The sequence below is a fragment of the Mobula birostris genome, chromosome 4 (assembly GCF_030028105.1).
Source record: "Mobula birostris isolate sMobBir1 chromosome 4, sMobBir1.hap1, whole genome shotgun sequence".
NCBI classification, from domain to species: domain Eukaryota; kingdom Metazoa; phylum Chordata; class Chondrichthyes; order Myliobatiformes; family Myliobatidae; genus Mobula; species Mobula birostris.
Window position 1 is genome coordinate 83,245,596 of NC_092373.1, and position 21,303 is coordinate 83,266,898.

Here is a 21,303-nt window from a genome sequence, read left to right on the forward strand (position 1 = left end):
CTCCAACAGTAGCAGAACTACATTTGAAAGAAAAAGAACAAGTAAAGGAAGTGAAAGAAGTAGGTTCATGAACCGTCTGGAGCAATGTTGCCCTTGGTCACGTTGTCGCTGGGAGAGATAATTGGAAAAGGGTTGAGTAAAAAGTGTGTTAGAAATGGAAATGACAGGTGTATCAGGGAGAAAAATCATTTGGAAGAGGAGAGGGAGAGATAGATGTATTGAAGATGGGAAGATAATTGTTGGGACAAGAGAGACACAAATTTCAGGAGGGAATGGCAGATATGTTGGGAGAAAAAGCTGAAGTATCAGTGGGAGAGGTTGATATATCAGTGAGCAAGGAACTGGTGTATCAAAAGGAAGAGACAACTGGGAGAGGGGAGTGACTCATACAATATGTTCTGGGTGGTAAAGTCCGAAGCACTGGGGAAGGTAAACAGCTGTAAAGGTGATAAGAAAAATAGCTAGATTTGCTAGAATCTAGACTGCTAGAGAGGTTGCAAGCAGCTGATGAATATCTGTACTCTTCCATTCAATGGATTCTATAAGTGGAAGCAAATTTAAGAAACTGAATAATGTGTAGTTTCTGCAGAGGTGTCAAGATCATCCTCTTTCCACGCCATCACATTCTCCTTATTGAATTTCAGTGCTGTCGAATCCTTGTCAAGAATCACGTAGACCTCACCATTCAAGATGATGATGGTTATACTGCAGCAGAGCTGGCAGACTACAATGGAAACATGGAGTGTGCCTTGTATTTGCGGCACGTTGAGAAGATGGTAAGGAGCCCCCAAATACTTGTTAAAGCAGGTATGCTTTTAGGTTCTATTTTAAAATGGCCATCACAGGTGCAGGAAAATCGTGGAATGAAGTTATTGATACTAATTGGTAAAGTATTGCATTGCCAAAGAACAAACGGATCCATTTCTATTTCATGAGGTTAGATTGCCTCAAATGCCCTTGGGTTAAAATAGCAGTGCTCAGTGTTGTATCTGGCAGGAACCTTGTTATGGAGGTCATTGCAGGAATGTTAGAATTTACTGTACTGCCTTACACATTTAGGCAATGGTGCAGATTTAGCTTTTGAGCCACTGCTGTGCTTTGAGATTATGCCAATGGACAATATGCTTTGATCCAGACGGCAGGCAAGGCCAGTCATTAGTTCTGTTGTGAAATTGATGTGAAAATGTTAGACTGTAGCATAGAGTACTGTCAATTTACAGCAATTAAAATAACACTTCATTTATAAAGCAGAGGAAAATCTCCTGAGCAACAACCCAGGGACATTATTAACATGTTGAGTTAGATAAATGGGACAAAAGGCTTGCAGAAGCACCAAGACTACAGGTGAACCCACATAGCTGTCTGAACATGGCTAGATCATTTCTGGTCAGGAAATTAGAGATATGAAATCCTTGGTTTTATAATGATAAGTCAAAAACAACATTTATGGACTAGACTTATAAATCATAATCTTAACCAGAATATCGTATTCAAATCTAGGTACTGCATTTTAGGTCAAAATCTTACTGTGGAAAACCTTACAGAGAGATTTGATAGAAACAATCAAGAATGTGGCAGTTTTTGATAGAATAGATGAGGTAGATGAAAGTCAGTAAAGGAGGGGTCCTGACTTAATATAATTAGCAAACAAACCAGAAATGACATGTGGAAAACTATTTTACCAGCAAGTTGTTGAGGTCTGCAGCATACTGCCTGAATGTGCAGAGGAAGTATTTTACATAATAACTCAGAAGGAATTGTTAAATATTTGGTGGAAACTTTGGTTGCATGATGAAAGAGATAAACTGACTGGGATAGTTCTGAGGCAACACTAATATGATGGCCTGAAAGGCCTTCTTCTGTGCTGTAGGTGAAGAGGAGAAGCAAATTATAAACACAAGCGATTCTGCAGACGCTGGAAATCCTGAGTAATAAACACAAAATGTTGCAGGAACTCAGCAGGTCAAGCAGCATCTATGGAGAGGAATAAACAGTTGATGTTTCGGGTCAAGACCATTCACCAGATTGATGAAGAGTCTCAGCCTGATATGCTGACTGTTTATTTCTCTTGATAGATGCTGCCCGACTTGCTGAGTTCCTCCAGCATTTTGTGTATGTTACTATGAAGAGGAGGAGACTTGGGCAGACTAACCATAATCCCATTAAATGTTGGGACATGCCTGATTGGCTTAGTCTTGATCCTATTTTCACAATTAGAGTAGAAGTCTAAAATCATGGTCATAGAGAAAGACTTTAGAGAGTCTTACAAGAAGAGAGATGTTGAAACAGTGGAAGGGCTTGGAGAAGGATTTCTAGAATCTTGGGTCCAGTCAACTGAAGACACAGCCACTCAAGGTGGAGAAAAGGCAGTGAAAGACCATAAGACCCCATAAGCACAGACTTAGGCCATTTGCCTCATCAAGTCTGCTCTCCCAATCCATTGTAGCTGATTTATTATCCCTCTCAACCCCATTCTCCTGCCTTCTCCACAAAACCTTTGATGCCCTGACTAATCAAGAACCTATCAACCTATATACTCAATGACCTGGCCTCCACGCCCTCTGTGGCAATGAATTCTATGATTCACCACCCTCTAACTAAAGAAATGCCTCCTCATCTCTGTTCTAAAGGGACACCCTTCTATTCTGAAGCCCTGTCCTCTGGTCCCAGACTCACCCATTATTGGAAACATCCACCATATCTAGGCCTTTCAGTATGCAATAGATTGCCATCAAAATCTGATGAGTACAGGCCCAAAGGCATCAAATGCTCCTCGTACGTTAACCCTTTCATTCCTTGGATCATTCTCAAGGAAGAAGATGATGGGGTTGGATGACTCTAGATCTCCGGGGTGGGGATCATTGGTCTCAGGAAAAGAGTAAATGAGTGAAGTAGTTGCAATTACTACAAAGATTTGGGCTACCACTTGAGTAACCGGCTTTTTCTAAAAGCACTGGTAATGCATAGAAGAAAGGCTGGTAATGAAACCAGATACTAAATGGTTTATCTTATAGAAGTGCAGTACAGCATTTGACCCAGGCTGACTTACCTAGTTGTTGTTGCATGGTGTGTGAGGTCCTGTCTACCAAAACACACTGCAATGAATAAGTAATGGAAAGAAATGGATGAGTCTAACTGTGACAGACCTCAAGACTGCAGCTACATGTCATGTTCCTCTCGCCACAGTCACAGCTGAAGGTAATATTGTGTTCTGCATTGTTCAGGGTCTCCACTTGACTGCTGCCCTACCATCTGATATCTCTGTTCTGCTTGTTAATATTTCATTCGAGCTACCTTTAGTAAATATTTTTTTGTTGTTAACCTTTTAAATGGGAAGCATGACTTCCTCTTTAGTTTTGTTTATTGACCGGGTTGGTGTTGTCACAAGCAGAGCAAAGCAATGAGGTCAGACTTTCCCCTGATTATACGGGCCCCCTGTTCCACCCGTCTCCAGGCATTATAATTGGTTGGAAGCTGCTCCCTGCCATTCTGCCTCTCTTTAATGATTTCTTGTTACAAGTCACGTTAGTTGCTTAGTAACTTGGGCAACTATTGTGCATCAATGGAGGGGTAAGTGTGGGTAGAGAAATACAGAATATAAAGTGAAACCTCGTGGTTCACTTGGCTGTGGAAGTCTAGGAAAGACAACTTACGGCCCTGCCAAGCTACTGAGATCGAGCTGCTCTCCCACACCAAACCCCAGCTTGTGTGGATGCTGATTAATTTGCTACCCTGTTACAAATTGGTGCTGCGAAATAACAGGCAGTAGACTGCATACGATTAAAGGAATTATATTTATGAATCTTATCTGAAGGGTTAGTAAAGAATAACAAAAAGAAAAGGGCCCATTCTAATTAAACAGTCAAATGTGCACAAATTGGAGCTCATCTTGAACTTCTCTGTCACTCACACACTGGACCCTCGTCAGCGTGAAAGCCCATACCACCTTCGAATATCTCTCACAATCCATCTCGAACAAACAATTCTCCCACCAGAACCAACCGGTTCTCCCCAGCGTCTTCTCTCTTCATCTCTCGCTGAACCAAAAACCCAAAACCAACTTTATTGTCCCTCATCAAGACAACCTCCCGCTAATTAGACATTACACATTACACGTCACCCCTTATCTTCAACAGTAACCCAAACAAGCTGAAATGGAGCAAGTCGAAAACAAGCAGCTGTTACAGAACTGCCAAAATGAAATACATACAGCATCACAGTAAAAATATGAACCAGGGCATTTCAAAAGGAACAGCAGGCAGCCATTCAGCCCATCAAACCTGTTTGCCATTCAGTCTGTATCTCAACTCCATTGATCTGCCAGAGTTCCACATCCTTTACTGACTTGCTGTATATTTTTAGTTGACTGAGCATAAATAACCTTTGGGAAGACAATTCCCAAGTCTCCATAGCTGTGTCTGGCAAAACTGCCAAACCATCTGGCTCTGATTGCACTGCTGTTTTGCTGTCTCCCACTGGAAGGAGAAAGTTCTCCAACCACCTCGGCATTCCCCCAACTGGATCCCCCCACCTAAAACTTTCAGTGCAAGGGTAGACCATCTTACATATCCAACCAGTAGTCAGGATGCTACAGTGGAACTTAAGCCTGTTCTTGATGTCATGCACTATCATGTGGAAGAGAACTCACTCAATCCTACAACCTTGAATTGCAGATGTAAAAAAAGCACTGTGCATGTTCAAAATCAGAAAGAAGAACAGAAAATGTTGGAAATGCTGAGCACCAGTGGAAAGGGAAACGGTTAATGTTTCAGGTACTGGATCCTTCTTCAAAAGTGGGGAAAGAGTAAAAAGCAAGCTATTTTTAGGAGGAGAAAAGGCTGAGACAATATTAGTGGAACAAAGACAATGTCTGATAGGGAGAGGCTATGATGTGGTCATCAAGGAGCAGTTTAAGCTTTGTCTCTATAATGTGTTGTGAATGTACTGGGGGATATGGAGACTATACAAAAAAGGAAAAACTGAACCAAAATGATGATGCCAAAGGCACTTGGCAAAACCAGAAAGGAGGAGCGAACTTACTAAAGTTGAAGATTTCAGTGTTGAGCCCTTCAGACTACAGAGTGCCCAAACAGAAGATGGGGTGTTGATCCCCCAAGCTTATGTTGGATTTTCTTGTCATGGTGCAGGAGGCTGCAGACAGAAAGGTCAGAGTGGGAGAGGGATGGTGAACTAAAGCTGAAAGTATCCTGAAGCTCAGGGTCAGTTCCATGGACTGAATATTTGTACTCCACAAAATGATTATCCAAGTTGACTTGGATATTTCCAATGTAGTGGAGACCACATATCAGTACTGAATCCAATACACTGACTTAGAAGAGGTAGGATGCACTTGGATAGGTGCATGGAAATGTTTAGAGGGAGATGAGTCAAACATAGGCAATGGGACTAGCTTAGATGGGCATTTTGGTTGGCATGGTTGAGTTGAGCTGAAGGGGCAGTTTGCCTGCCATATGGACCTATGACTAAGTACAAAATGAATCACTACTTCACCTAGAAAGACTGCTTGAGTGTTCGGATGGTGGGAAGGGAAGAGGTGAAAGGAAAGTGTTATATCTCCACCTTTTGTCTGGGAAAGTGCCATAGGACTGGGAGCTGTGCTGAGAGGGAAGAGCAGAAATTCTATTTACAGCAGATTTCCAGCATCTGCTCTTCCATGAGATTTAAATACGAAGGGCCTTTGGTCAGAATTAAAGATCTTGTGCTTGGGTTTTTCAGCAATTCCCTATTTCCGAGAGTTTCCTATTTATCTGTTCCATTTCCCCTTTTGTAGGCTGAATCTCAGACTTCTTGACAACTTTTGAAAAATATCTCTGCATCCTTGACTCAGAAATTCCCAGCAATGCTACTCTAGATTTTCCCCCAAATTGGGCTGACATTTTAAATGATAAAACACAACGCTAAGATAGAGCCTCTGCTGGGACAGTAACAGCGGAAAATCAATTAGTAATAATACAGATGGTATCTTTCAAATAGCAATTATGTAGATCTTCCTGAGACAAGATATCAAAAGAAACAAGATATGTTTGTCAGTAATCTCATAGATTGAGTCCAGGCGCAATCATTGGCCACAGCTGACTTAGTGGTTGAATCTCATGGCTAACCGGAAACTCATTAGAATTTGTAGCTTAGTTCTAAGTCAAAGCCTTTGACAGGTCCTCTATTCATATGAATAGCCGACTAGGCAGAGATAATCAAATACAACATCATCACTCCTCCCAGTGGAAATTCAATCAAGAAGTGCATTTGTTGATGATATGATAGCAATAGTGGTAAAGTCACGGACTATCAGCCAGGGTTCTGGACCATTGATCTAGAGACAAGAGTTCAAATCCCAGCATGGCAGCTGTGAAATTTATATTCAATTAATTAAATATGGAATTAAACAAAAATATATGTGCAACATTAGCCATAAAACTATGAGATTGTTATAGTACAAGAACAGACAGGGAATTGGAATAAATATTGTTACATGTACCGAGGTACGGTGAAAAGATTATCCTGCATACTGTTCACACAGATTAATTCATTACACAGTGTATTGAGATAGTACAAAGTAAAACAATAACAGATTGCAGAATAAATTGTAACAGAGCCAGCAAAGGTCCAGTGCAGGTAAACAATATGGTGCAAGATCATAATGAAGTAGATTGTGATGTCAAAAGTACAATTTATTGTACAGATGTAGACAATGTGCAGGCAAATGGTGTTGTTATTGAATATATGGTGGGATGAAGAGTGTGTTTCTGTGCCGTACTGATTTAGTTAAATGTACCTAGTTCACTAATGTCCATAAGAGATGGAAATCTACTCTCCTTATTTGGTCTGGTCTGTTTGTAACTCAGAACTAACTATTGCAGTTGATTCTTAGATACCTGCTCATTTTGAGGCAATTATTAACGTACAATAAGTGAGTGAAATAAGTAATTCTCAGCACTTTCAGCATTGGCTCTGAATTTATGTGAGGGTCTTCAATCATTCCGGGGGATAGAGCAGGTTCTGGTGTCTCATCGAATGTCCTGTGACTTCCTCTTAAGAAATACATTGCATGTTTTTCATCTTTGCCTCGCCAGTAATTTAAATTAAACTGGATTTCTGCCATATCTACAGTGGTGCTAGAAAGTTTGTGAACCCTGTTGAATTTTCTGTATTTCTGCATTGTTCATCCCAGTTTGGCAAAAGAATAAATCAAGGAAGGTAGTGCACCCGTGGCTGACAAGAGAAATTAGGGATAGTATCAATTCCAAAGAAGAAGCATACAAATTAGCCAGAGAAAGTGGATCACCTGAGGACTGGGAGAAATTCAGAGTTCAGCAGAGGAGGACAAAGGGCTTAATTAGGAAGGGGAAAAAAGATTATGAGAGAAAACTGGCAGGAAACATAAAAACGGACTGTAAAAGCTTTTATAGATATGTGAAAAGGAAAAGACTGGTAAAGACAAATGTAGGTCCCCTGCAGACAGAAACAGGTGAATTGATTATGGGGAGCAAGGACATGGCAGACCAATTGAATAATTACTTTGGTTCTGTCTTCACTGAGGAGGACATAAATAATCTTCCAGAAATAGTAGGGGACAGAGGATCCAGTGAGATGGAGGAACTGAGCGAAATACATGTTAGTAGGGAAGTGGTGTTAGGTAAATTGAAGGGATTGAAGGCAGATAAATCCCCAGGGCCAGATGGTCTGCATCCCAGGGTGCTTAAGGAAGTAGCCCAAGAAATAGTGGATGCATTAGTGATAATTTTTCAAAACTCGTTAGATTCTGGACTAGTTCCTGAGGATTGGAGGGTGGCTAATGTAACCCCACTTTTTAAAAAAGGAGGGAGAGAGAAACCGGGGAATTATAGACCGGTTAGCCTAACGTCGGTGGTGGGGAAACTGCTGGAGTCAGTTATCAAGGATGTGATAACAGCACATTTGGAAAGCGGTGAAATGATTGGACAAAGTCAGCATGGATTTGTGAAAGGAAAATCATGTCTGACGAATCTCATAGAATTTTTTGAGGATGTAACTAGTAGAGTGGATAGGGGAGAACCAGTGGATGTGGTATATTTGGATTTTCAGAAGGCTTTTGACAAGGTCCCACACAGGAGATTAGTGTGCAAACTTAAAGCACACGGTATTGCGGGTAAGGTATTGGTGTGGGTGGAGAGTTGGTTAGCAGACAGGAAGCAAAGAGTGGGAATAAACAGGACCTTTTCAGAATGGCAGGCGGTGACTAGTGGGGTACTGCAAGGCTCAGTGCTGGGACCTCAGTTGTTTACAATATATATTAATGACTTGGATGAGGGAATTAAATGCAGCATCTCCAAGTTTGCGGATGACACGAAGCTGGGTGGCAGTGTTAGCTGTGAGGAGGATGCTAAGAGGATGCAGGGTGACTTGGATAGGTTGGGTGAGTGGGCAAATTCATGGCAGATGCAATTTAATGTGGATAAATGTGAAGTTATCCACTTTGGTGGCAAAAATAGGAAAACAGATTATTATCTGAATGGTGGCCGATTAGGAAAAGGGGAGGTGCAACGAAACCTGGGTGTCATTATACACCAGTCATTGAAAGTGGGCATGCAGGTACAGCAGGCGGTGAAAAAGGCGAATGGTATGCTGGCATTTATAGCGAGAGGATTCGAGTACAGGAGCAGGGAGGTACTACTGCAGTTGTACAAGGCCTTGGTGAGACCACACCTGGAGTATTTGTGTGCAGTTTTGGTCCCCTAATCTGAGGAAAGACATCCTTGCCATAGAGGGAGTACAAAGAAGGTTCACCAGATTGATTCCTGGGATTGCAGGACTTTCATATGAAGAAAGATTGGATGAACTGGGCTTGTACTAGTTGGAATTTAGAAGATTGAGGGAGGATCTGATTGAAACGTATCAGATCCTAAAGGGATTGGACAGGCTAGATGCAGGAAGATTGTTCCCGATGTTGGGGAAGTCCAGAACGAGGGGCCACAGTTTGAGGATAGAGGGGAAGCCTTTTAGGACCGAGATTAGGAAAAACTTCTTCACACAGAGAGTGGTGAATCTGTGGAATTCTCTGCCACAGGAAACAGTTGAGGCCAGTTCATTGGCTATATTTAAGAGGGAGTTAGATATGGCCCTTGTGGCTACGGGGGTCAGGGGGTATGGAGGGAAGGCTGGGGCGGGGTTCTGAGTTGGATGATCAGCCATGATCATAATAAATGGCGGTGCAGGCTCGAAGGGCCGAATGGCCTACTCCTGCACCTATTTTCTATGTTCTATGTTTCTATAAATATGACCTAAAATGTGATCAGATCTTCACATGTCCTAAAACTAGATAAAGAGGACCCAATTAAATAAATAACACAAAAAAGTGTTATATTTATTTATTTATTTATTGAGAAATATATCCTAATATTACATGTATTTGTTGGAAAATGTATGTGAACCTCTGCTTTCAGTAACTGGTGTGACCCCCTTGTACAGCAATAACTTCAATCAAATGTTTCCAGTAGCTGTTGATCAGTCCTGTACATCAATCTGGAAGAATTTTAGACCATTCCTCCTTACAAAACTGCTTGAGCTCTGGGATGTTGGTGGGGCTTCCTTGCATGAACTGCTTGCTTCAGGTCCTTCCACAACATCTCTATAGGATTAAAGTCTGGACTTTGACTCAGCCATTCCAAAACTTGAATTTTCTTCTTTATAAACTATTCTGTTGTTGATTTACTCTTGTCTTTCAGATCATTGTCTTGTTGCATTATTCAACTTCTATTAAGCTTCAGGTGACAGACTGCTATCCTGACATTCTCCTGTAAAATGTTCTGATATGATTTTGAATTCATTGTTCCCTCAATGATTGCAAGCTGTGCAGGCCCTGAGGCAGCAAAGCAGCCCCAAACCATGATGCTCCTTCCACCATGCTTCACAATTGGGATGAGGTTTTGGTGTTGGTGTGCAGTGCCCTTTTCCCTCCAAACATAGCAGCGTGCATTTCTGCCATAAAGTTCAACTTCTGTCTCATCTGTCCACAGAACATTGTCCCAGAATCATTATAGAACATCCAGGTGGTCTTTTGCAAACTTGAGTCACGCAGCAATGTTTTTGTTTTTGGAGAGCAGCGATTTCTTCGGAGTGTCCTTACATGAACATTCTTGTTCAGTGCTTTTCTTATAGTGGACACACGAACAGAGACCTCAGCAAGTTCTAGAGGTTTCTGTAGGTCTTTTGCTGATACCCTTGGGTTCTTCTTCACCTCCTTCAGCATTGCATGTTGTGCTCTTGGTGTGATCTTTGCAAGATGCCCACTCCTAGGGAGAATAGCAACAGTACTGAGTTTCCTCCATTTGTAGACAGTTTCTCTTACTATGGTCTGAAGAACACTCAGGTCTTCAGAAATGCTTTTGTAGCCTTTTCCAGTTTCATGCATCTCTACAATTCTTCTTCCAAGGTCCTCTGAAAGTTGTTTTGATTGAAACATGGTGCATATAAACAGATCTTTCTTGAGAAGAGCAGGCTCTGTCAGTAACCTGATATTGTGTGTTTTTTTAAAATCGGGCAGGGCACCTCTACAACCCATACCTCCAATCTCATCTCATTGATTGGAACACCAGACTACAAATAACTTTTGTAGAAGGCATTACTCCAGAGGTTCACATACTTTTTCCAACAAATACATGTAATATTGGATCATTTTTCTCAATTAATAAATGAACAAGTATAATGTTTTTGTGTTATTTATTTAATTGGGTTCTCTTTATCTAGTTTTAGGACCTATGTGAAGATCTGATCACATTTTAGGTCATATTTATGTAGAAATAGAGAAAATTCTGCAGGGTTCACAAACTTCCTAACACCATTGTACTTGAGATTAATAGAATGTTCATTGAGTTTCTTTTGAATTCTTCATTTACTTTGCTCATTGAGCTGAGCTGCTATGCAAACCAAATGAAACAATTGTTAGCAGCTGAAACAAGTTATTTGTTTCTTGTCAGAGACATCAAAGTTATGGTCACAGTATCGGTGCAGAATCTTTATCAGGCTGAGTGGTATTATTCATTAGTTTGTCAGCATCTGTCTCCCAGCTATCCCACCACCATCTCCACTTGCTTCTTCCGCTTCAAATGCTTACCCAATGGTATCTTTAGATTTGCTGCGACCCTGTCCTCAGGTATTCTTTACTCCAATATATTGATGCTTCATTCAAGTTCTCTCCTCACCACGTGAGTCTCCATGCTGATTCACACCCAAAGAAAATAAACATTCCTGGTTCAGCAAATCAAGTGCTTACAGAATTTGAAAAAGTTTCATTAACTCTATTTTAATTCTTCTGCTACAGAGAATTTTGTCCCAATATAGTGTCTCATTAATTAGGCAATTTACCATCCCTGTCATCAATAAAATGGGTCTGTGCTGTACACTTTTCATAACTTTAATGGCCTGTAAAGATATCATTTTGGAATGGGAAAGCCTCGGTGGCCTTTTTACCAGAGAAGAGATAATGAAAGACTATTTGCATTGGTGGGAAAATTGGTATCAAGGAACAGAGATGATGTGTCCACAAGCAGAAGATTGAAAGGTATGTGGACTGCAGCTTTTCCCTTTGGGACTGCTTTAGTTCAAGTAATGAAACATAAAGCAGGACATTGTTTTACTGATGAGAGTTGTTTGGAGTGGGGAGAAGATTCCATTGTAAGAATGCCAGGTGTAACTTGCTGTGGAACTAGAGTGGAATTCCTCTTCACAGAGTTTCTGCTGCTGTTTCTTTCCCTCAAATTTCAGTGAAACACCAGAGCTGTTCTCTGAGTTACATGCAATCATCCTAATCTTAATGACTTTTGGAATATTCCCTCTTTCATTTCTTTATTATCGAGAGACATGGCTGTTCCAAAGCTCTCTCTGAATACTCCCAGAAAAAAAGATGATTTAAAACTCTGCCAATCATGTGCTCACCCATCTTATTCTGTCAGCCTTCAACCAGTGTCCATGACCTTCAAAGGCTCCTGTTTGTTCAATGCCTCCATAATATTACTGTGTTCCCTTATCCATTTGTCTGTAATCTCCTGCAGCTCCGTGGTAACTTTTTGAGGTAACTGTGCTTCTCCAGTTCTGGCCCCATGAACATTCCTGAATTTAATCAGCGCACCATTGAAAACTATGGTTACAGCTGCCAAATCCCTGCTTTTGGAATTCCCTATTAAACTGTTTGCTTCTTCAATTATCTTTGCACAATTGAATATACCTCTTTGAACATGCACTTCTTAATATCCAGGAATATTTCCTTAAGTGGCTTGCTGTTAGTTTTTGTTTGATTGCATTAGGTCATTCAGTGTTGTAAAAATCTATATAAATCGAATATTTTGTTAAAAGCATTAAATACCTCTCAATATGGCTCATGACATTACAATATTTTTCTCATAGGAGTGCAAATTAGGAGCAAGAGTAGACCAGTCTGACTCTTTAGTCTGCATTTAATGACTGATCCTTCAGTAACTTCAATCACATTCCAGTTTACCTGCATTAACTTTTCACTCCTATGTCTATTATCCATCTACCTGCACCTTAAAATTATTAAAACACTCTGCCTGCACCATGCTTTGGAAAAGGCAGATTCATGACCTTCTGAGAGAAACCTCTGTCTTAACTGGACATCTCCTTGTTTTTAAAGAGTGACGCCTCATTCTAGAAAATACCACAATCCTCGCTACATTATGACCTCTCAGGATTTGACATGTTTCAATCATTTCCTCTCACTCTTCCAGTGTGTACAAGCCTAGACTGTACAACCTTTCCTCATAAGACAATTCACCCATTCCAAGCATTAGTTCAGCAAGACTTTTCAAATGCTTCCTATGCATTGACCATTTTCATAAGTAAGGACTGCATGCAGTATTCTATAATTAGTCTCACTATATAACAAAAATATAGCTTCATAATTAAAATGCAGCTTCATACTACCCAGTTAATGGATAGACAAACAGAATTAATGGCAGCCTAAATATTGTCAGTAGCTTTAGAGTTAACTAGTTTCCCTGGAAGTCAGAAATAAACTAATAGTTGCATCTGCTTTACAAAGCTGTCGCGTAAACTGAGCCAAGTACCCAGAGAACTGAATCTTACATGGCTTTTTGTTGTTGAGCATTTCTCTCTCAGGTAGCTTAAGAAAGGCCATTGAATTTTAATGAGAAATACTATCTCAAAAATAACCCACGGAAAGACAAGGCTTAAGCACCTGCTACTTGAACTCAAAACGAGCTATCAATCAACACAAAAAACAAGTTGAAATACTTTTAAGTCAATTGCCTGGGATGCTTCGTTAGTGAACCTGACCTGTTACTGTGTGCTGGGTTAGTCTCCATAATTAGGTGGTTTGATACCACCTCACCTTCCTAACCTGTAGCCCATTGACTTCCCCTCTTTCTCCCGACTCCCATCCCTGATTCTGAACAACTTCTGGATCACACTGGCTGTGCCTTCCCATGGAAAGTGCAATTAGCTTTGGTCAATTCTCTCTGGTTCTGTTCCATTCCCACCATGTAAGTGGACACTTTGGATAAAATTTTTGGGTGAATTTCCTTTGAAATACTTGTAGGGGGCCCATCATGAATGCTGAATGACATGAATGATTCACCAATCTGGGAGTGACGATGGAGGCGGAAGTAAGCCATTATAGGCTGGTGCGGTAGAATAACATATAATACTGCAACATAAGAACAGGCCCTTCGGCCTACAATATCTGTGCCGAACATGGTGTCAAATTAAGCTAAATCTGTTTTGCCTCAGCATGATCCACATCTCTCCATTCCCTGCATATTCATGTGCCTTTATAAAAGTCTTTTAGGTGTCACAGTCATAACTGCTTCCACCACTGTCCCTGGCAGCTCGTTCCAGACACCTGTCTCTTTCTGTGCAAAAAACCTGCCCTACCAATCTTTAAAGTGTCGCCCTCTCACCTTATCCTTTCTACTCCAGGAAAAGAATTCTGGCAATCTACTCAGTCTATACCTCTCATAATTTAATGAATTCCTGTCTTAGGTTCATAAGACATAGGAGCATAATTAGGCCACTCGGCCCATCAAGTCCGCTCCGTCATTCCATCATGGCTGACTTATTATCCCTCTCAACTGCATTCTCCTGCCTTCTCACCGTAACCTTTGATGCCCTGGCTAACCAAGAATCTATCAACCTCTGCTTCAAATATAATCAGATCCATCAGGTCTCTTTAGCCTTTGACACTTCAAAGAAAACAGCCTAAATTTGTCCAACCTCTCATAGCGAAAAGCAACAGCAGAATGTAAAATCTAGTATTACACTTCCAGAAGATGTGAGAGACAGGTAAGCAAATAAGGTACAAGGGCACGATGAGGTAAATAGTTCATCTTTACCAGACACAAAGTCTGCTGAAGAGTCTTATCACGGTGGAATTGAAGCTGTCCTTGAGCCAGATGCTGTGCTTTCTCAAGTTTTCCTAACTTCTGCCCAAAGGAAAGGAGGGGAGAGCGAATGACTGGGATGGGAGGGTTCACTGAGCTTTTAAGGCCATGGAAGGTGAGGTAAGGGTAAATAGCTCAAAGGTTGAAGTCCAAGGCTAAGGAGGTGCCATACATTACATGTGATGCTATTGATTAGTCAGCACAAGGAAGCGACTCACAACAATGTTGTGGCTGTTACAGGATGGAACGGGTATTCATCCCTGTCTGCAGGATCAGTACTTGTAATCACGGGCAGAATATAGAAAAAAAAGCAAGGACTGCTGTCATTGCAATCTGATATTGCAGTGAAGCAGTCTGCCTGTTTTCAGAGTGAGCTGCTCAGCTTGATAATGAATGACTCCTAGTCATACCACATTCTAGGAGCTACACATTCTGCTGAGGTGAGATCACCAGGTTTCTGTTTCAGGGCCATTCAGTGCAATATGTCTTTAACTGGTGTTGTAATACTCTTGTCCGTGAACAGATGCATGGTGTAAAATTGTCTGAATTGATACAATAGAAGTGGCATCCATAAGAAAGAGATCGGTGGGACTTTGATAACGATGTTGCATTGAAAACCTTTGCAGAGAGTGGCTCCCAATACATGAAAGGAAGCCCGTGTTTTCCAGGTGCACCGGGAACATTTATGAATGGAGGAGAGTGTTGTGGAATGAGGCAAGCTGGTAGGAGAGCTTTGTCTTGTGGATGTTGAACGTAAGACCCATTTTCTTTTATGTTTCAGCAAGACAGTGGCCTTGGACCTGGATATCCGAATGCATGCAAATTCAAGTCCCATCTGCACATTTTGGCTCAACTAAATTCAGAAATTGACTCATTATTGCCACTTGTACTGAGGTACAGTGAAAAATTTGTCTTGCATACCATTCACACAGATCAATTCATTACATCAGTGTATTGGTACAAAGTAAAACAAACAGAATGCAGAATTACTTACAGGGAAAATGCATTGCAGACAGACAATGAGGTGTAGGGTCATAACAAGATAGACACTGAAGTTAAGGGTTCGTCTTATCATACAACAGGACTGACTGTTCAATAGTCTTCTAACAGTGGGATAGAAGCTGTCCTTCGACCAGATGGTACATACTTTCGGGCTTTTGTATTAAGAGAGGATGTCCAAGGTGGGTGAGGCCTTTGATTATGCTGCCGCTTTACTGAAGCAGTGAGAAGTGCAGACAGAGTCCATGGAGGGAGGTTGGTTTCTGTGATGGGCTGTGCTTGGTTCACAGCTGTTTGCAGTTTCTTGTATTCATGTGCAGAGCAGTTGTCATGCCGAGCTGTGATTAATTCAGATAAGAGATAGTTCCTACGGTGCATCAATAAAAATTGTTGAAGGCATGACAAATTTTTTCAGCTTCATAAGCAAGTAGAGGTGCTTTTGAGAGTGATGCTGCCCAAATTTGTTTCATAGCCCGTTACAGCATGTGAATCCTGCCATAACAGTTTGCTGGTCTGGGATTTGATTTTGGACTGATATTGTCTCTTGGTGTCGCTCAAACAAGAGAAAATCTGCAGATGCTGGAAATCTGAGCAACACACACAAAGTGCTGGAGGAACTCACCATGCCAGGCAGGATCTCTCCAACCCTTTGAGCACGCGTTCACCCAGACCTGCTACTACAGCCATGTGTCCTTTCTGGGAATGTCTTCGCTGCCAGCTTATACCAAGTCCTGCCAAAGGGTCTTGGTCCGAAATGTCGACTGTACTCTTTTCCATTGATGCTGCCTGGCCTGCTGAGTTCCTCCAGCATTTTCTGTGTGTTGCTTGGCTTTCCAGCATCTGCAGACTTCCTCTTGCTTGTGATTGCATTTTACTACTCTGCAAAGTCTCTTCCAGGGATGCCTACCCCGAAGAAGTTTAAGTCTTCCCTACGATGGGGGTTCAGTGAAACCCTTTCTCACTGTGATCCCTGCTGCTCTCCAACTCGTTGGCCATGTACTCACCCAGACCTGCTGCTAAAGCCACATATCCTTTCTTCACTGCCAGCTTATACCAAGTCCTGCCGAAGGGTTTCGGCCCGAAATATCGACTGTACTTTTCTTCATAGATGCTGCCTGGCCTGCTGAGTTCCTCCTGCATTTTGTGTGTGTTGCTTGGCATCCCTGATAGCTTTATGGAGGATGTATCTTGTTTCCTTATGCTGGTTAGGGACACCTGATTTGAATGCCAATAGTCTTAGACTTCAGTAGTGAGTGGAGTCCTGGTTCATCCATGGTGTTCTGGCTTGGGAAATACAGATTATCATTTTTTTGGGAACAGGAGTATTGATGATTAGCTGATCTTGATTCTGGAGTGTGAATTAAAATTTTCCCATTAGATAAGGTTCACTCCTTCAGGAGGCTTGTTGGTCTATCTAGGCAGCAGTGATGAAATTCAGAATTGCTTTCTGAGTCTAACACATCCCTGAGGAAAAGGCTGCTTGAATATTAAGATCTCAGATCTTGACCAGTGGTGTTCTGCAGGGATCTATTCTGAGATCACTGCTCTTTGTGATTTTTATAAATGTCTTGGATGAGGAAGTGGAAGGTTGGGTTGGTAAGTATACAGGTGACATGAAGGTTGGTAGTGCTGTGAGAAGGTTGTCAAAGGGTGCAATGGCATATTGATAGGATGTAGAGATGTTCTGAGAGTGGCAGATGGAGTTCAATCCAGAAAAATGTGAGCTGATTCTCTTTGGAAAGTCAAACCTGATGGCAGAATACAAAGATAATGGCAGATTCTTATTAGTTTGGAGGAACAGGGGGATCTTGGGATCCATGTCCATCGATCCCTCAAAGTTTCAGTGCAAGTTAATAGGATGGTTAAGAATGCATATGGTGTGTTAGCCTTCATTAGTCAGGGGAGTTCAAGAGCTGGAAGGTAATGTTGCAGCTTGGAACAACCCTCGTTAGACCACACTTCAAGTATTGTGTTCAGTTCTTGTCACTTCATTACAGTAAGAATGTGGAAGCTTTAGAGGGGATTCAAAGGAGATTTACCAGGATTATGCCTAAATTAAAGAGCACGTTTTATGAGGAATAACTGAGTGAGCTCGGACTTTTCTCTTTGGAGTGAAGGAGGAGGAGTGGGGACTTGACAGAGGTGTATACCATGATAAGAGATATAGATCGAGTGGACATCCAGTGCCTTTTTCCCAGGGCAGAACTGACTGATACAAGAGGGTATAATGTTAAAAGGTGATTGGAAGAAAGTATGGGGTGGGGGGGGATGTCAAAGGCAGGATTTTTTGACACAGGGAATGTTGGGTGCATTGAATGTGCTTCCAGGAGTGGTGGTAGAGCCAGATACCTTGGGGTCATTAGGAGACTCTTAAATAGATACATGGATGAAAGGAAAATCGAGGGCTATGTGAGAGCGAAGTGTCAGGTTGATCTAGGTGTAGATTGAAGGGTTAGCACAACGCTGTTAGCTGAGAAGGCTGTACTGTGCTGTACTGTACTGTCCTGTGTTCTATGTTCAGATCTGGCTCAAAACTGAGTCTGCTGATCAACAGTGATCCCTGCCCTCCTACTTCGCTGGTAGGAGAAGCAAAGCAACATCAATGTCCTCTCTGTCACTGAGGTCTTTGGTTACACTAAGGCCACATAGGCCACGTTTTTTCTATGCCTGACATCAGTTTCCCAAAACAGATGCTCTGTTCTGATCTCCTTCATAGGAGGAGATTACCTGGTGGACAGAGAAAAAGATCCAAAGTTGTGTTCATAGCTTCCTTGAAAGAATGCAACATCTCCACAGATCATTCAAATGGAGAAGGGGAAACTGGCATTAAAAATCACGTCCATGATTTGGACTCACTCAAAAGCCCAGTGTAAGTAACAGAAGGAGCACGTCATCTCACAAACTGATATTGGGAACCTCTTGAACATCTTGGAAATGCCTGTGGTTCTCCCCACAAAAACTGGACGGCAAGTATGTCATCCCCAATCTCCGAGGAAAAGCCTTAGAAAACCCTGAGTATTATGTTTCTAACAACACGACAGGCTGGCAAGCAATGATGGAAAAAGCTGAGAGTTTACACAGAGTGAAGACTTGCATTTGTAAGCGGTAACAGTGAGGCACACAAGAACTACCAAGTTCCAGAATGAATGATTCCTTTCTTCTTATCTTCTATAAGCCACTACCTTGCTGCATCAGGTAGAATGAATCATTCCTTATCATAAACATACGTACGTACACTTATGTATACATAAGTAGAATGTGTATAGTCTTAAACAAAGTGAATTCTAATTCATTCCAAGTGTACCAATAATTCCCAGGAAAAGACATATGATTAGTGAGATTATATTAAAGAAAGACTGACCAGCTCATTTTGGCCATTGTGTGGTCTGATGTTCCCAGCAGACTGATTAATCATGATACAGTGCAAAGTAGTTCCCTAGAATAGGATTGCAGAGTTCGAGGATCAGCAGTGAATGAAACACATCAAATTGCATCAATTTCAGAGCCAGACAATATCCCCCCAGTTGCTGCACATCTTTGGAATGAGATCTTCAACTGAGAACTGTTTTGAATTATATGTAAACTTAAAGGACTCCTTTGAAGAGGAGCTGGGGGTGGTGGGTTGTGAGGGGCAGTGAGGAGGGAGTTATCTTTCTCAGGTACTAGCTGATATATATCTGTCAATCAATGTCACTAATATATCTGGCCGGTTGTCATCTTGCTCTTGGAGGAGCAAAGAGCAAATTTCTTAACTTTTTGATTTCTTAACTTACACCAGAGAGTGCAGTTGAAGAGTAATTTCATGGGTGCACAGTGCTCAGCATGACTTGATGTCATATACGTTTGTGTTTCTTTCCTGAGCTTTTCCTACAAACAAAGTAGATACTAACATGGAGCATGGGAGGATGGTGGGGCAGAAGGCAGGGAGTGGTGGTCGTTGTGAGGGGGAAATAAGGATAAAGGGTACCTAGGAATGAACCTACCAAAATTGGCTCTCACAAAAAGGCAAACAAAATAGAGACCATTCCTGGTTCATATCCTGGAAGGAATAGGGGATGTCTGAGCAATGGCAATCATGTGAACGTGACAAAAAGATTTACAATAAAAATGGAAATAATTTGTAAATCAAAGACTGATACCAACAATGAGAAAGAAGGCCCTTTGGCCCATCATGTCCATGCTAACAATATCTAAATATTAAACGAATACTGCTCCTCTCCAGTGTCAGTCGAAATGGTAGTCTTCTTTCTCAGACAAGGACGAAAATAAGCAGGAAGCGTAGCTTTGCTCAAGTCACGACCACACTACAACGCATGGAAGGGAGTTAAATGCAGGTCAAATTTCACTAATCCGACTACCTGTAATCTGGCACTGATTAAGCTTAATGTGATCCTTCTGTAATTCGGCATTTTCACTAATCTGGCACTCCTCAAATCTCAATGGTGCCAGATTAGTGAAGGTCGACCTGTACCAATATAATGAAACAGTAATTTCATAGTCATAGTCATACTTTATTGATCCCGGGGGAAATTGCACGATCAATAATTAAATGGTAATAAAACCATAGATAGTTAAATAGTAATATGTAAATTAAGCCAGGAAATAAGTCCAGGACCAGCCTATTGGCTCAGGGTGTCTGACCCTCCAAGGGAGGAGTTGTAAAGTTTGATGGCCACAGGCAGGAATGACTTCCTATGACGCTCAGTGCTGCATCTCGGTGGAATGAGTCTCTGGCTGAATGTACTCCTGTGCCCACCCAGTACATTATGTATTTGTTGGGACGCACATATTCACGAGCGCAATTGCCGAACCGGCGACACAGCCGGCCTGCGGGGTGGTGGCGTAACCCTGCAAAGGAGTCCGTGGTTGTGACAGATACTTAAATGTTTTGAGAGTCTTTGACTCCAGCATCACCTCAGACGGAGATTTCTAAATTCAAATCACCTTATGGGGAAAGACTCTTCCTTATTATCACATCTGAATCTCACATAGCTTATCTTAAACTCATGTGCTCTGAATATAGATGCCTCTACTTGGAAACAAATTTAAAATTGCTTATCTTACACCCAACAAAAATCCAACTCATGAATAATTCATCATATTTTTTTCTGAGATTCTATGTCTCATCTTTAAACTTACAGTATATCAGAGAACGCTGTAAATTCATTAATTCTCTCATAAAGAATTCAAATATTGGATGGTTATTGTGCATCGAAAATATACTGGTAATTCTAGTTTGTACACATAAGTTGGATGTTGTACCAACATTTTTATCATGGTATTGCCCCAAGCCTGGTAGCACAGCAATAATTTCACTGTTATACATGGTGGTAACAATTGCATACAGCAAGCTTCTCAGATGTAGCAATGTGATTATTTGTTTAAAGTTCCAACACTGGAATGAATTCTATGGACAGTTGGAGGTCTCAGATTAACCTCTCCTCTGTGTGCTAGAACTGATGGTCTGCCATCCCTGCAGCAGTACACTAAGATGTCATCTTAGAGTTTATGCTCAAGAGTGTAAAGGGAATTGAACCTTTTACGATTAGACTCAGAGGCAGATCTGCTGCAACTGACATCTTATGAGCTTAGTGTTTGGATGTGTGTGGAGTGATGCTATAAGTTTTTACCTAATTGCACTCATGAACTAGTGAAAAGTTGCCTGGAACTTTACTAAGTGGATTCACCACAAATTGAGAGGGTCTAGATATGCCCACAGCAGAACCTCCTCACATGGTCTTGGATGAAATGGGCTTCAGTGGACTTTTTCCACGATTGATTTAAGGCTTAATAAGAAGTGATGGAGAGTACAAAAGCTTTCATAATGATCATCCATCATTGTTGTGCTCCATGAGGCTCTGTATTTACTAAATAACTACACAAGGGAACAGGA

At 41.4% G+C, this 21,303-nt stretch overlaps 1 protein-coding gene across 1 annotated transcript in view; it reads left to right on the forward strand.

The window, feature by feature from the left end:
- The window catches only part of espnla (espin like a), a 110,927-nt gene that overhangs the window by 52,532 nt on the left and 37,092 nt on the right, over nucleotides 1–21,303 (forward strand). Inside the window, exon 5 of the mRNA XM_072256970.1 lies at nucleotides 645–776. Within this exon, the coding sequence (XP_072113071.1) occupies nucleotides 645–776 (132 nt within the window). The remainder of the gene's footprint in view (nucleotides 1–644; nucleotides 777–21,303) is intronic.